Source organism: Ciona robusta, chromosome 11 (assembly GCF_009617815.1).
Source record: "Ciona robusta chromosome 11, ASM961781v2".
NCBI classification, from domain to species: domain Eukaryota; kingdom Metazoa; phylum Chordata; class Ascidiacea; order Phlebobranchia; family Cionidae; genus Ciona; species Ciona robusta.
Window position 1 is genome coordinate 6,844,208 of NC_143245.1, and position 12,225 is coordinate 6,856,432.

Consider the following 12,225-nt stretch of genomic DNA (forward strand, 5'->3'; position numbering starts at 1 on the left):
GTAAATATATATATAAAATACAGCTTAGTTTTATGTAGCATATTGGTACATGTTAATAAATACAATAATGAAAAGTATTTTTGTCTCTTCTGTTTAGAGAAACTTACATATATTTTACTGCGTGGATTCCCGCAATATCGAAACAAATAATCATGCCATTTTCTTTATCGGTTAACTGCGGGTATTCTATAAAACTAATAAGCATAAAACATAAAACTTAAAGACTATTGCTGACAAATAACACTAAATCGTGTACGTTATCCTGGTTCAAATAAATGACTTATTAACAAAACTTTTATAGTTTTGACGATGTCTATGTTTAAAATCGTCAATGCATGTGGATTAGGGGAATTACCTGCAACTACAAAGCCACTATTTCGGTGTCGATCATTGAAGTTTGGTAACTTTTGCACAATGTCCACTTTATTTAACATCCGACACATTTTATAAAATGGAATATAAAACACTTTAGACTGTAAACACGGTTTAAAGTATATGTATGGGTATGGCTGACAATTTACCCAACCCATTATAGGAACTGGTTTGTTGCAATTGGCGTTAAGCGTCTTGCCCAAGGCCACACACGCCCGTAATGGTAGCAGATTGATACCCATTGACAACATTACCACAGATAAATCAGAAAACACAAACAATATTTTATTCAACGACTATTGTGAATTCATACAGATATATATGTATCAATTACGTCATTAGTCTCCATTCTGGGAGACTTCTGGTCTTAGTAGCAATCGTCGATAAGTGATCCATAAATAATTATTTGGAGGCTGTACATTTGTAAATGGTTTCGTACCCGTGACATCGTCGATGTAATGCAACAAATTGACTTTCCTTAAAATAGATGAACCTGCGTTTATTGTCAGTGCCAATGAGTTTTGAGAAGAGGGTAGTCCTATTCTACACTCACATCCATACTCTGAGCCAAGTTTATCTGCACTTCTTAATAAAGTTGTTCCTAAACCCAAGTTTGTATAGCAAGAATCGACAGTAAGCATATGCACACCGAATAGTTTTTTGACTCCCAACTCCTCGAAGAGATTCGCTCCTTCCAGTCGTTCAATTAAACGCACTCTGCAAGCAATCCATTCAAATTGGTCGTCAACTGTCAGTTCACTGTTTCCACTAGTTTTTTCGCCTTCCTCTTGAATTCGAATCGAGTTAAGAGAAACTGCAACCAATTCTTGCGAGTTCGTTTCAAATACACCAATCGAAACGTTTTGTTTCAATAAATCCTTTGCACGTTGTGTATGCACTGCAACAACTTCTGCAAGTGGTGCATTTGCTGCTTTCATTAAGTGAGCATGTGGTGAATAAAATGAGGTGATGATTTTCTGAACATCTTTTGTGCAATTGACTCCAATTCGACGAAATTCTAAGCTGTCAAGTTTATTGAAGGATAAGCTACGACGCAAAGTAAATGGATTCCCGACATTGTTTAAAATGTGCCTCTGTGGTACTGATGTTTGCCTAAATAGTCTAACCAAGCACAAACTACGCTTGAAATTCATGGTGGGCTGTAAATACAAACTCGCCACTTCACCCTCTGCTGGATATGGTGCTCAAAACAAACAAGAATGCAAAAGCATTGATCATACTGACAAGTCAAGATAAACAAACGAGCTGCGTCCTGTTCTTGAAGTTTCAAATTTTTAAGCTATTACTGTTGTTAACAGCCTTTGAGTAACGACCCTTATATCCTCCAGTCTACTGGCAAGCGCTCTGACGTCACACTGCGCTGGGTACATGCAGAGTCGTATAAACACCTTTCTATGGCTCTGGGTATATTATGTAACCAGCAGCGGGTTTTGTAAAATAGCGTAGTAGCTCTATATAGGCTTTATATGTCACTGCTGAGTAGTTACCATATAATGTACATTTTATAAAGACAACTGTAGTTAAGATAAAATATGTACATTTTATAAAAAGACAATGAAATACAGAAGCATGTCTAAAAGTAATTCAAAAGTAAGTAGAAACAACTTCAGAAGAAGGTAAAAAAGTACAAAATAATTCACAAGTATAGATAGGGAGACACAATGTTTAACCGTTAGGGTGGCAATATATGACACCTGTGTTATAACTATAAGTTTTCTCTTCATCTATGGATTAAAAAGCGTTGGATGAATACAATCATGTAAACACGAGCGTTGTGTATGAAACGACAGTCGTTATAAAACCGGTTCGATGTTTTATAGGCCTCGTGCTGCCCGCTTATAATTTACCACATTCCACATATATATATGTATTTTTTGTGATTTGTCCTTTTTAATATGTACATATCTGAAAATTTTGGAAACCCTGTAGTTACATAGGTTAGAGCAATTGCCGAGCAGTGTCTTGCGTAAAAACACATACGCCCACAATATTAGGGGCTTCGAGTCTGAATCCTATATCTTCTTGTCTAGAGGCAGAGACTCTAACCACTGCACCACGGCGCCGGACAACTCGTTATAGATTAGGTAGAAGTTTCATGGAGCAGACCACAGTGCAAGCACCAAGTGCTTGCTTTGGCGGGAAATTTAATAACCCGCTGTCCTGTGAGTCGTAATCACGAACTCGGACAGCCAATACAGTGTCATTGATACCGGAGCTGGGAAAAGAAGGCTGTCTCCATCTTCCGTATCCATTAAAACCAGGCTCGCCATTGCTCTGTGTCACGTTTCTGGTCTGGTAGATGTTTGGTACATTAATATTGGGTTAGTATAATAGGGTGAGGTGGGGGGAGATGGGACACCTTTTAATTATATTTTCCCGTCCCGTTTGGCTGTAAACAATTTTTAGAGTAAATGTTTACAGAGTTACAACCGTAGTCCCCAGACTTTAAAAGAGCGTTGTTAATTGTTTTGTTAATAATAACTACCAAATGTGACGATAAAAAGATTGAAACTATAAATGGTGTATCATTGAATTAATATGACATATAATAGGGTGGGGAAAGATGGGAGGCCTTTTTATTCTCTTTACTCACCTCATTCTACAGTGAACGTTCAAAAAATTATAAAATCGTATCCTCCCGACTCCCATAGGCCGTTGTTAATTGTTTAAAACATTATCAGAATATTTGGATATCATGTGCTAAAGGTGTCCCATCTTTCCCCACCCTACTATACATTTAATACACGTGCTCATGAAATTAAAATACTTATTCCAGCATACCTGTGGATTATACTTCGAAGCTAACCAAGCATGCACGAACGAACGTATTTTTGTGTTATACATGTGAGATTCCGCAATGTGGTTATAGATTAATTTGTACGTCTCCTTGTCCGCAATGTCAGCTAATTCAGCGCCACGGTTGGTGCAGTACATCGCTGATTGCTCTTGGTTCATTGTCTTTGTTTCAGAGAGATCGGGAAGCCAAAAAACTCGTTTTCCGTGTACCAAAGCAATACCTTTTTAACAAAAAACATAATTAATTTAAATCTCCGGATAAAGTATATGGGGACGATCAGCTTAATTAATACAAGGGAGAGAAGGAAACACTGCAGGTAAAAACTACTTTTATTCCACCTAAAATAAAATAAAATTTACGAGTCATATACTAGGGTGGGGGGAGATGAGACATCTTTTTATTCCGTTTTCTCAGTGCAAAGACTTATAAAACCATATCCTCGCTCTCATAGACTGCTGTTAATTCTGCAAAACACGATCAAGATATTTGGATATTATGTGCTAAAGGTGTCCGATATTCTCCCACCCTACTATAAATACTCTTACCTGTATACAAAAACCAGTCCACAGTTATCATCGTATCCCAACCTGAAGCTTGATCAACTCGCTCTAATTCAACCAGAAAACTACCGGAATTCATTTTCAGAACGACCAGACTAAATTCGAATGGCAAAGATTGGTTGCTTGGTTTCGCTACGGCGTATACAAAATCAGGGGCTTTGGACAAGCATAACCTGTAGAGTATCTGTAGTTTTGTTTTTGATTTCTGCGAAAACGAAGGTTGTTTCCAACTTCCCCTGCTCGTCATCAGTTGATCTGCTGTATATTGGGTTAATGTTGCATTAACCTACGTCATAAGTACTCCAATTAGATAGATATACTTTAAGCACATGGTATCCCATATTTTCTAATCGAGGTATGAACAATTGCCAATACTCGTTTAGAATTATGGAGATATACGGTTGAATCATTTTGTTATTCTTGGTTTACTAACAAAAGGAACGTTAAACCAAAAAAAATAAAATATGTGCTATCCAACCACAATATGGTTTATAAACTTAATGTACTTACTTGATTGAGCAACGAACCAAACTTGCGCAAGTACAAGCAAGAAATTAACAACTTTTCTCATTGTTCTGGTGAGTTACAGCTGCTTTAACAGTGAGCAGTCAAAACACTATAGTTACTTTGAATAGTACGCTTAGTCGTTATACAATACCCTGTGTAGGCTACAGTAACAGCTTGATACAAATATCAATGATATATAGCCTACTGAATTTAAATGAATTTACAACAATTACCTCACAGTTAAACAACCTTTCGTCAAAACAGTAAAACGAGAACCGTACCATACACACACAAACCAAGCGAGTAAAACACGCTTCGTGCACGGCAAGGGAGGCACAAATATAATAAGAAATTTGCCGCCGGTCCCGCAATGATCTTATGACTGCCGGCAAATTTAATTAGAATTAAGCGGCCACCATTATGGACGTATGTGGTATTGGGCAAGACTTGAAAGTAACTTGAGTTTGATTATTGCTGGTATAAGTCTTGTGGTTGCCGCTTTTTGTTATCTACATGCAAAATGTATAGTAGGGTGGGGTAAGATGGCCTTTTCGTTCTATTATCTCGTCTCATTTGATTATAAACAAAGAACATTCAAAGAATTATAAATCCGTATCCTCACGACTTCTATATAGACCGTTTTTTTATAATTGTTTAAAACACGATCATGATATTTGGGTGTATTATGCTAAAGGTGTCCCATCTTTCCCCACAATACTGTGCTATAATGTTCATGCCGATGAAAAAACGAATTTACAATCATTGCATTAATTGACTTTAATCATAGTATACTGAAGTGACTATGCTTTAATACATAGAAGGCCACGATACGTAATATCGTCATTAAACAAATATGGACGACTAAGAAATACAGCTGGGACCGAAAATAAGCTGGCCTGATGGTAACTCAAGTGTGAATAGTTTAAACGGTGTAGAATTTGCACGTTCAATTCAGAGTTCAGCATGAGGTCTCGATGTCATATTAGCAGCAACTCCTGCAGCAGTTGTCACCTACGCATCGTATTGGGCATCTGGTAGACACAGGGCGTGGTATATAACACGAGCGATAGCTTCGATATCATCATTCGAACAAGTATTGCGTCAAGATAAGGAACTAATCAGCTTTAGTTAGTTTATAAGCAATGGTAATGTAACTTGCTTTATTCCCTCACATTGTGGGGAAATGAAAGTCGTTATATAACAGATGTTCTGTTTCACGCATCTTGAGTCCGCTTGCGAGTTACCATGTATGTAACTTATATTTGCGGGTGATTGTTTTTTCTGTACGGTTGATGATTTAGACTCCCATTGGTAACCATTGGGTTGTACAAGAACTAAAGACATAAGATATATTACTGTTACTTGGGCTTACATTTACACTATTTATGTTCAGACTTAGACGTTTTATTCAATTATCGAATTGTGTCAGTTTTACTTGTAATTAGTCAGTCCTTTTCAACATGGAGGACGCTTATTGTAAAACATCGGCAGAAGTCTTGAGTTATTTTAGCGTTTCTCCGACTCATGGTTTAAGCGAAGACCAAGTAAAACGAAATCGGGAGAAATATGGACCGAACGGTGAGTATACTGGTCGAAAATTGTATATAGGAGCATGTATATTTCATTTAAGTCGAGTGAATTATACTTCAGCTTTAATTATTTGTTATTATATACTAACCGCTATTCTTTTTTTTCAGAACTACCAGCTGAAGAGGGTAAGCAACTTTGAAAGCATTCGGGCAAAATATATAGTTAGAACTTTATAGTATTTATATTTTAATACTGCTGTACTGTGGGAGATGAAATGCCGTTGGCACCCAAACCCCATAATTTCTAATCGTTTTTTATACAATTGTAAACTCTGTTTTAGAATCACGTATTTAACGTTATATATTTCTACAAGTGTTCCTTGTTTACTACCAAATGAAACGAGAAAAGACAATAAAAACGTGTCTCATCTTACCCCACTCTATACTATAATGTTTATTTCACAGGTAAATCTTTGTGGCAAATGGTTGTCGAACAATTCGAAGATCTTCTTGTAAGAATCCTCCTTCTTGCCGCCATTATTTCATTTGTAAGTTTTCCTTGAAAAATAAAAGTAAATCAGCAAGATTTTTTACAAAAAAATAACAACCAAAATGTTTTTTTCAGGTGTTGGCTTTGTTTGAAGACGGAGAAGAAACAATAACAGCATTCGTTGAACCGTTTGTAATCCTTCTTATTCTCATTGCAAACTCTATCATTGGGATATGGCAGGCAAGTTACGCCCGATCAAAATGTGTTGAATGTTATTTGACTCATAAAACGACATGCGTTATAACACAGGTGTACTGTTTCATACAATTCGTGCCCGAGTTACTACGTGTGTAACTTTGTGGGTGACTGTATTTTCTCTATGTGATTAACAATCTAGACAACCCATTAGCGACCACTGGGTTGGAGCAACTGCCGTTAAGTGTCTTACCTCAAGAACACATACGCCCACAGTGGTAGAAGCGATGAACCTTTAACAGCAGGGGCTGACACCCTATCACACCAACTTTTAATCTCCGATATAAACTAAATTGAAGTATTCGTTTAGGAAAGAAATGCCGAGAGCGCGATCGAAGCCTTAAAGGAATATGAACCCGAGATGGGAAAGGTTATTCGACAAGACCGAGCTGCTGTTCAACGAGTTCTCGCTCGGAATATTGTTCCTGGTGACATTGTTGAAATATCAGGTATATTTGTTTTAAACAATATATAGTACTGCTGTGGGTAAGATGGGACATCGTGGCGCATTTATATCCCATATTTCTTAAACGTGTTTTGAATAATTAACGACGATTTCGAAGAGCCATGTGTGTAAGGTTTTATGATTAAGTAAATATTTGTTTATTACCTTATAAAACGGTAAAACAAATGGAAACGTGTTCCATTTTGCCCCAACTTACTATATATGTATGTGAGCGAACAGATCTAATGAATAAAGTTTGTTTTTAGTCGGAGATAAAGTTCCAGCTGATATTCGACTGATTGCAATCCATTCAACTACTCTCAGAGTTGACCAAGCCATCCTTACAGGTAAGTTTTAATATTTTAAAATGTAAAAAAAAATTAATTATTTAAATGTTTAACTGTTTAATACTACTCATATTAATTTATCAGTCTTATCCTATCACTTTTTTTTTAATACGAAAACAAATATTTTTTTTAGGTTTTAATTGTTTTAACAAGATTTCAAATGTGAAAACTAATAATTAGACTTTGCTAACCAACATTCTGCAAAATAGGTGAGAGTGTTAGTGTAATCAAACACACAGATGCCGTCCCAGATCCAAGAGCTGTCAATCAAGACAAGAAAAATCTTTTGTTTTCGGTACGTGAATAACTTATAACCCTATAATGCCCATTCCATGTTGAGTAAATAAATATTAATTTTTGTTTATTGACAGTCGTGATAACACGGATTTGCTGTTTTACCGTTTAATTCAACATATTCAAATTACAGGGAACGAACATCGCATCAGGAAAAGCAACCGGTATCGTGATTGGAACAGGAAGCAACACGGAAATTGGAAAGATCCGAGATCAGATGGCTCAGACTGAAGCAGAAAAGACTCCTCTGCAACAAAAACTTGACGAATTCGGTGAACAACTATCAAAGGTAAAGTTTCGTTTCAGTGAAATGTTTCTATATTTTACATTTCTTTCTTACAAACATTCTATTACGTAGATCATTACTGTGATCTGTATTGCGGTATGGGCAATCAACATCGGACATTTCAACGATCCAGTACATGGTGGATCTTGGTTGAAAGGAGCTATTTACTACTTCAAAGTAAGCATAAGATCATACGGTGATTTCTATTCATTCAGTTAAACTTGGATGCAGCACGCTTCTAAATTGACGCCTTTTATTCATATAGAATATTTTAGCGACAGTCGTTTGCCTTCAATTCCCTTTTCTTCGTTCTTTTAATAATATGATCTTCGCCAACGTTTACAAGAGATAGATAAAACAATATATGTATATTGTTTTTATTGTTTTATCAACCTAATTTGTACAGATCGCCGTAGCTCTTGCTGTAGCAGCCATTCCCGAAGGATTACCAGCAGTCATCACCACTTGCTTGGCTCTTGGAACTAGCCGTATGGCAAAGAAAAACTCAATCGTCCGCAGTCTTCCATCCGTGGAAACTCTTGGATGTACCTCCGTAATCTGTTCTGATAAAACTGGAACTCTCACCACCAACCAGATGTCCGTATGCAGGGTAAATAATATTTACATTTACCGGGCAAAGACAAGTAAAAGAAAATTTCATAATTGTTATTTTTGACCAGATGTTTGTCGTGGATAAAGTAATGGCTGACGGAGCAGCTTTCCATGAGTTCAAAATCTCGGGCTCTACCTATGAACCAACCGGAGAGGTGACAAAGGACGGAAAGAAGATTCGATGCAGCGAATATGATGCTCTCACTGAATTATCCACCATATGCGCTCTCTGCAATGATTCATCGCTCGATTACAATGAGGTTAGAAAGTTATATTCTTGGGGAGTACAATAAGATATCGTTACACCTCATTTTTGCTTATCGTGTATTAAACAAATAACAACGGCTTTTAAGGATGCGGTTGTTCAATTCTGCAAACGTTCTTTGTATCTACCAAATTAAATGAGAAAATAGAATAAAAACAAGTCTTATCCTTTACTTTTTTTTTGCTCTGTTTAGATTCCAACTCTTTTAAATTGGATTTTATTTACAGTCCAAGGGAATTTATGAAAAAGTTGGGGAAGCAACCGAAACCGCACTCACAGTGCTTTGCGAAAAGATGAACGTCTTCAACACCGATCTCTCTTCGATGGATAAATCCGAAAGATCCGTTCCTTGCAACACGGTAAGTTCGTATCCTTATACAACCTTAACTTGCATGGTGTGTTTAAAGATTCTTTAATTTTGTCGTCATCTAGGTTATCAAAAGCATGATGAAAAAAGAGTTTACCCTTGAGTTCTCGCGAGACCGAAAATCAATGAGTTCTTACTGCCGACCAACAGCTCCATCCGCTATGGGACCCAAAATGTTTGTCAAAGGGGCACCAGAGGGTAAACATAAAAAGCAATTATTTCTTGCAACAACCAAACTATTTTACTAATATTATAGGAGTACTAGACCGATGCACACACGTTCGAGTAGGAACACAACGAGTTCCAATGACTTTTGAAATTAAACAAAAGATCCAAAGCTTGGTGAAAGACTACGGTACAGGACGTGACACACTAAGATGTTTGGCCTTGGGAACTATTGACACACCACCAAGCCCAAGTCAGATGAATCTTGGAGATTCGACTAAATTCGTCGAGTATGAGGTGAAGATCAGCAACATATATTTCTTCCTTTATAGAAATGCGTTCATAAATCTAATGTGACATCACACACATGTTAATAGACTGGAATCACTTTTGTTGGAATCGTCGGTATGCTTGACCCACCTCGTCTTGAAGTATTTCAAGCTGTTCAGGATTGTAGAAACGCTGGAATTCGCGTCATTGTCATCACCGGTGACAACAAAGCAACTGCTGAAGCAATCTGCCGACGTATTGGTGTCTTTGGTGAAGACGAAGATACAACAGGTTTGTGTTTTCCCTTTCTTTGTTGTTTGATTAAATAACCTGATCTTCGCGACAGTATCCGAACAAATAAATGCAAATTATGTTGTGCTTATATGTAAAAGCGAAACACAAATTTTATTTCAAGTAACACCTTCGTTTAACAGGAATGGCATACACTGGTCGGGAGTTTGATAATCTAAGTGTTAATGAGCAAGCTAAAGCTTGTCTACGAGCTCGTCTCTTTGCTCGAGTGGAACCAGCTCACAAAAGCAAGATCGTTGAATATCTACAAGCCAATGGTGACGTAACCGCTATGACCGGTGACGGTGTAAACGATGCTCCAGCATTGAAGAAAGCTGAGATTGGGATCGCGATGGGAAGTGGTACCGCTGTCGCTAAAAGTGCTTCCGACATGGTATTGGCTGATGATAACTTCACCTCCATCGTAGCAGCGGTTGAAGAAGGTCGTGCAATCTACAACAACATGAAGCAATTCATTCGTTACCTCATTTCCTCAAACATCGGAGAAGTCGTTTGGTAATTTAGTTTGACTTATTGTAAATTAAAACTGTGTTTAGGGTAGGGTAGGGTGTGGTAAGAGGGGACATGTTTTCATACTCTTTCCTATCGCATTTGGTAGTAGCCTAAATATGCTTACAGGATTTTGAAACCGTGGCCCCACGCCTCCAAAAGATTGTTAATTGTTAAAGACACGATCAGGAAATATGGGTTTTAGCTACTAATGGTAGAATCCCATCCTAGCCCACTGCACTATACAATCTAAAGGGCCATTTGATTTCAGCATTTTCCTGGCAGCTGCTCTTGGAGTTCCCGAAGCTCTGATTCCCGTCCAACTTTTGTGGGTCAACCTCGTCACTGATGGACTCCCTGCTACTGCTCTTAGCTTCAACCCAGCTGATCTTGACATCATGGAGAAAGCTCCTCGATCCACCAAAGATTCTTTGATTAACGGGTGGCTTATGCTTCGATATTGTGTTGTTGGAGGTAACGATTTTTTTTCGCTGGTATTTTATACAAAGTTGAATATTTTATTAATATTTATATTTGAACAGGATACGTCGGATTTGGAACTGTTGGTGCATCACTGTGGTGGTTTATGTATGCCCCTAACGGACCCCAGCTCACTTGGTGGCAAATTGTAAGTTTTATACCTTACAGAGATGTAGAAATAGTACAAGTATATTGTTGTAATTAACTTTGTCTATCTACAGACCCATTTCATGTCGTGCTCAACTCAACCTGAAGATTTCGAAGGAATTACTTGCAAGATTTTCGAGGATCCTCACCCAATGACGATGGCTCTATCTGTGTTGGTCGTCATCGAGTTGTGCAATGCTTTAAACAGGTAAAACTCATTCACCAGCGAATGAATGTATATCAACAATAGTTTATGTAACATATCTTTACATTTATAGTGTTTCGGAGAACCAATCCTTGTTCCGTATGCCACCATGGCAAAACGTGTGGTTGATCGGTGCCATCGTTCTCTCTCTTACTCTTCACTTTGTCATTCTTCACGTCGATCCACTGCCGGTAAATATTTGCAACGAATTCTCTTTTATTTCCCCTTATGCGGCCCGATGTATAATAATCAATGACTTTTAGATGGTTTTCAAAATCTGTCCCCTGAACTTCACTGAGTGGATGGTGGTTCTGAAAATCTCGCTTCCAGTTATTTTCGTTGACGAAGGATTGAAATGGATCGCCAGAAACTACGTTGAAGGTTTGTTACGTAATAAAGTCAAATACATGGGCGTACAATTGCCCCAACCCAGTGGTCATTAATGGGTTGTTTAAATTGGTAGCCATACAGACAAATTACCCACAAAGTTACATATGTGGCAACTCGTAAGCTCGCACGAGATGTACGAAACAGAACATTTGTGTTATACCGTCGTTTTTCAACCACGCGAGGATATAGCAAGTTACATCAACTCCGTTATTCATATTTTTTGTCAAATCGACTCTGATTGACCTTGCTTTTTTATTCCTTAGTAACACCTGATTTGAAGAAGACACAATAGATGTTACCTGAGATTTCTTCTGCACAAACTTCAACTAAATACTCATTGTTTAAGCAACGTTCATATATATAACCACAGAAATATAAATAAATTTTGATTTCTATGGTACAAACGTTGGTTTTGAGATTCCGTTTCAAAAGGTACAGTTTTGAAAGTTTTCGAGAATTACGTCGATTATATCCTCTTGAAGTTTAAAAGACCTTCGTATTTTCGAATCTTAAATCCCAGGCTCATTAATAAACTTTACGAATGTGCTTTCTACATAACATCTGGTTTCCCATTTAAATCCCCCCCCCCACAGTTTCGGGCAACGCGAATTAATACCAAA

General features: G+C 37.5%; 3 protein-coding genes across 4 annotated transcripts; 1 reads left to right on the forward strand and 2 right to left on the reverse strand.

Annotated features, from left to right (window-relative positions):
- Positions 1-396: 396 nt before the first annotated feature.
- On the reverse strand, positions 397-1,710 carry LOC149728875 (uncharacterized). Its single transcript, XM_089887871.1, has one exon. It carries the CDS (start codon positions 1,524-1,526, stop codon positions 711-713), a length of 816 nt encoding a protein of 271 aa, XP_089743997.1. The 5' UTR covers positions 1,527-1,710; the 3' UTR covers positions 397-710.
- A 230-nt stretch (positions 1,711-1,940) lies between these two features.
- On the reverse strand, positions 1,941-4,599 carry LOC149728876 (uncharacterized). Of its 2 annotated transcripts, none has more exons than XM_089887878.1 (5): positions 4,491-4,599; positions 4,261-4,339; positions 3,736-4,005; positions 3,175-3,410; positions 1,941-2,685 (listed from the first exon to the last, which is right to left on the reverse strand). In XM_089887878.1, the coding sequence occupies exons 2-5, from the start codon at positions 4,319-4,321 to the stop codon at positions 2,467-2,469; spliced, it is 786 nt and encodes a 261-aa protein (XP_089744004.1). In that variant the 5' UTR covers positions 4,322-4,339; positions 4,491-4,599; the 3' UTR covers positions 1,941-2,466. The 2 variants fall into 2 exon arrangements, with proteins under 2 accessions (XP_089744004.1, XP_089744003.1); XM_089887877.1 differs by having other exon boundaries at positions 1,944-2,685; positions 3,736-4,008; positions 4,491-4,597.
- A 1,029-nt stretch (positions 4,600-5,628) lies between these two features.
- LOC149728877 (sarcoplasmic/endoplasmic reticulum calcium ATPase 1-like) lies at positions 5,629-12,009 on the forward strand. The gene is made up of 22 exons (XM_089887755.1): positions 5,629-5,835; positions 5,955-5,972; positions 6,252-6,334; positions 6,412-6,516; positions 6,842-6,980; positions 7,243-7,323; positions 7,533-7,618; positions 7,751-7,906; positions 7,976-8,080; positions 8,310-8,513; positions 8,584-8,775; positions 9,008-9,139; positions 9,213-9,345; positions 9,404-9,609; positions 9,690-9,873; positions 10,017-10,389; positions 10,655-10,857; positions 10,926-11,011; positions 11,085-11,218; positions 11,289-11,406; positions 11,479-11,596; positions 11,869-12,009. The coding sequence occupies exons 1-22, from the start codon at positions 5,718-5,720 to the stop codon at positions 11,895-11,897; spliced, it is 3,003 nt and encodes a 1,000-aa protein (XP_089743881.1). The 5' UTR covers positions 5,629-5,717; the 3' UTR covers positions 11,898-12,009.
- The last annotated feature ends 216 nt before the right edge of the window (positions 12,010-12,225 follow it).

Coding starts and splice junctions, on each gene's coding strand:
- LOC149728877 (XM_089887755.1), top strand. CDS start 5,718: ATGGAGGACGCTTATTGTAAAACATCGGCAGAAGTCTTGAGTTATTTT. Junction 8,514..8,583: donor ACCAGATGTCCGTATGCAGG/GTAAATAATATT, acceptor ATTTTTGACCAG/ATGTTTGTCGTGGATAAAGT. Junction 11,219..11,288: donor TTGTGCAATGCTTTAAACAG/GTAAAACTCATT, acceptor TTACATTTATAG/TGTTTCGGAGAACCAATCCT.
- LOC149728876 (XM_089887877.1), bottom strand. CDS start 4,321: ATGAGAAAAGTTGTTAATTTCTTGCTTGTACTTGCGCAAGTTTGGTTC. Junction 4,009..4,260: donor TTGGTTCGTTGCTCAATCAA/GTAAGTACATTA, acceptor CCCAATATACAG/CAGATCAACTGATGACGAGC. Junction 3,411..3,735: donor GGACTGGTTTTTGTATACAG/GTAAGAGTATTT, acceptor TTTGTTAAAAAG/GTATTGCTTTGGTACACGGA.
- LOC149728875 (XM_089887871.1), bottom strand. CDS start 1,526: ATGAATTTCAAGCGTAGTTTGTGCTTGGTTAGACTATTTAGGCAAACA.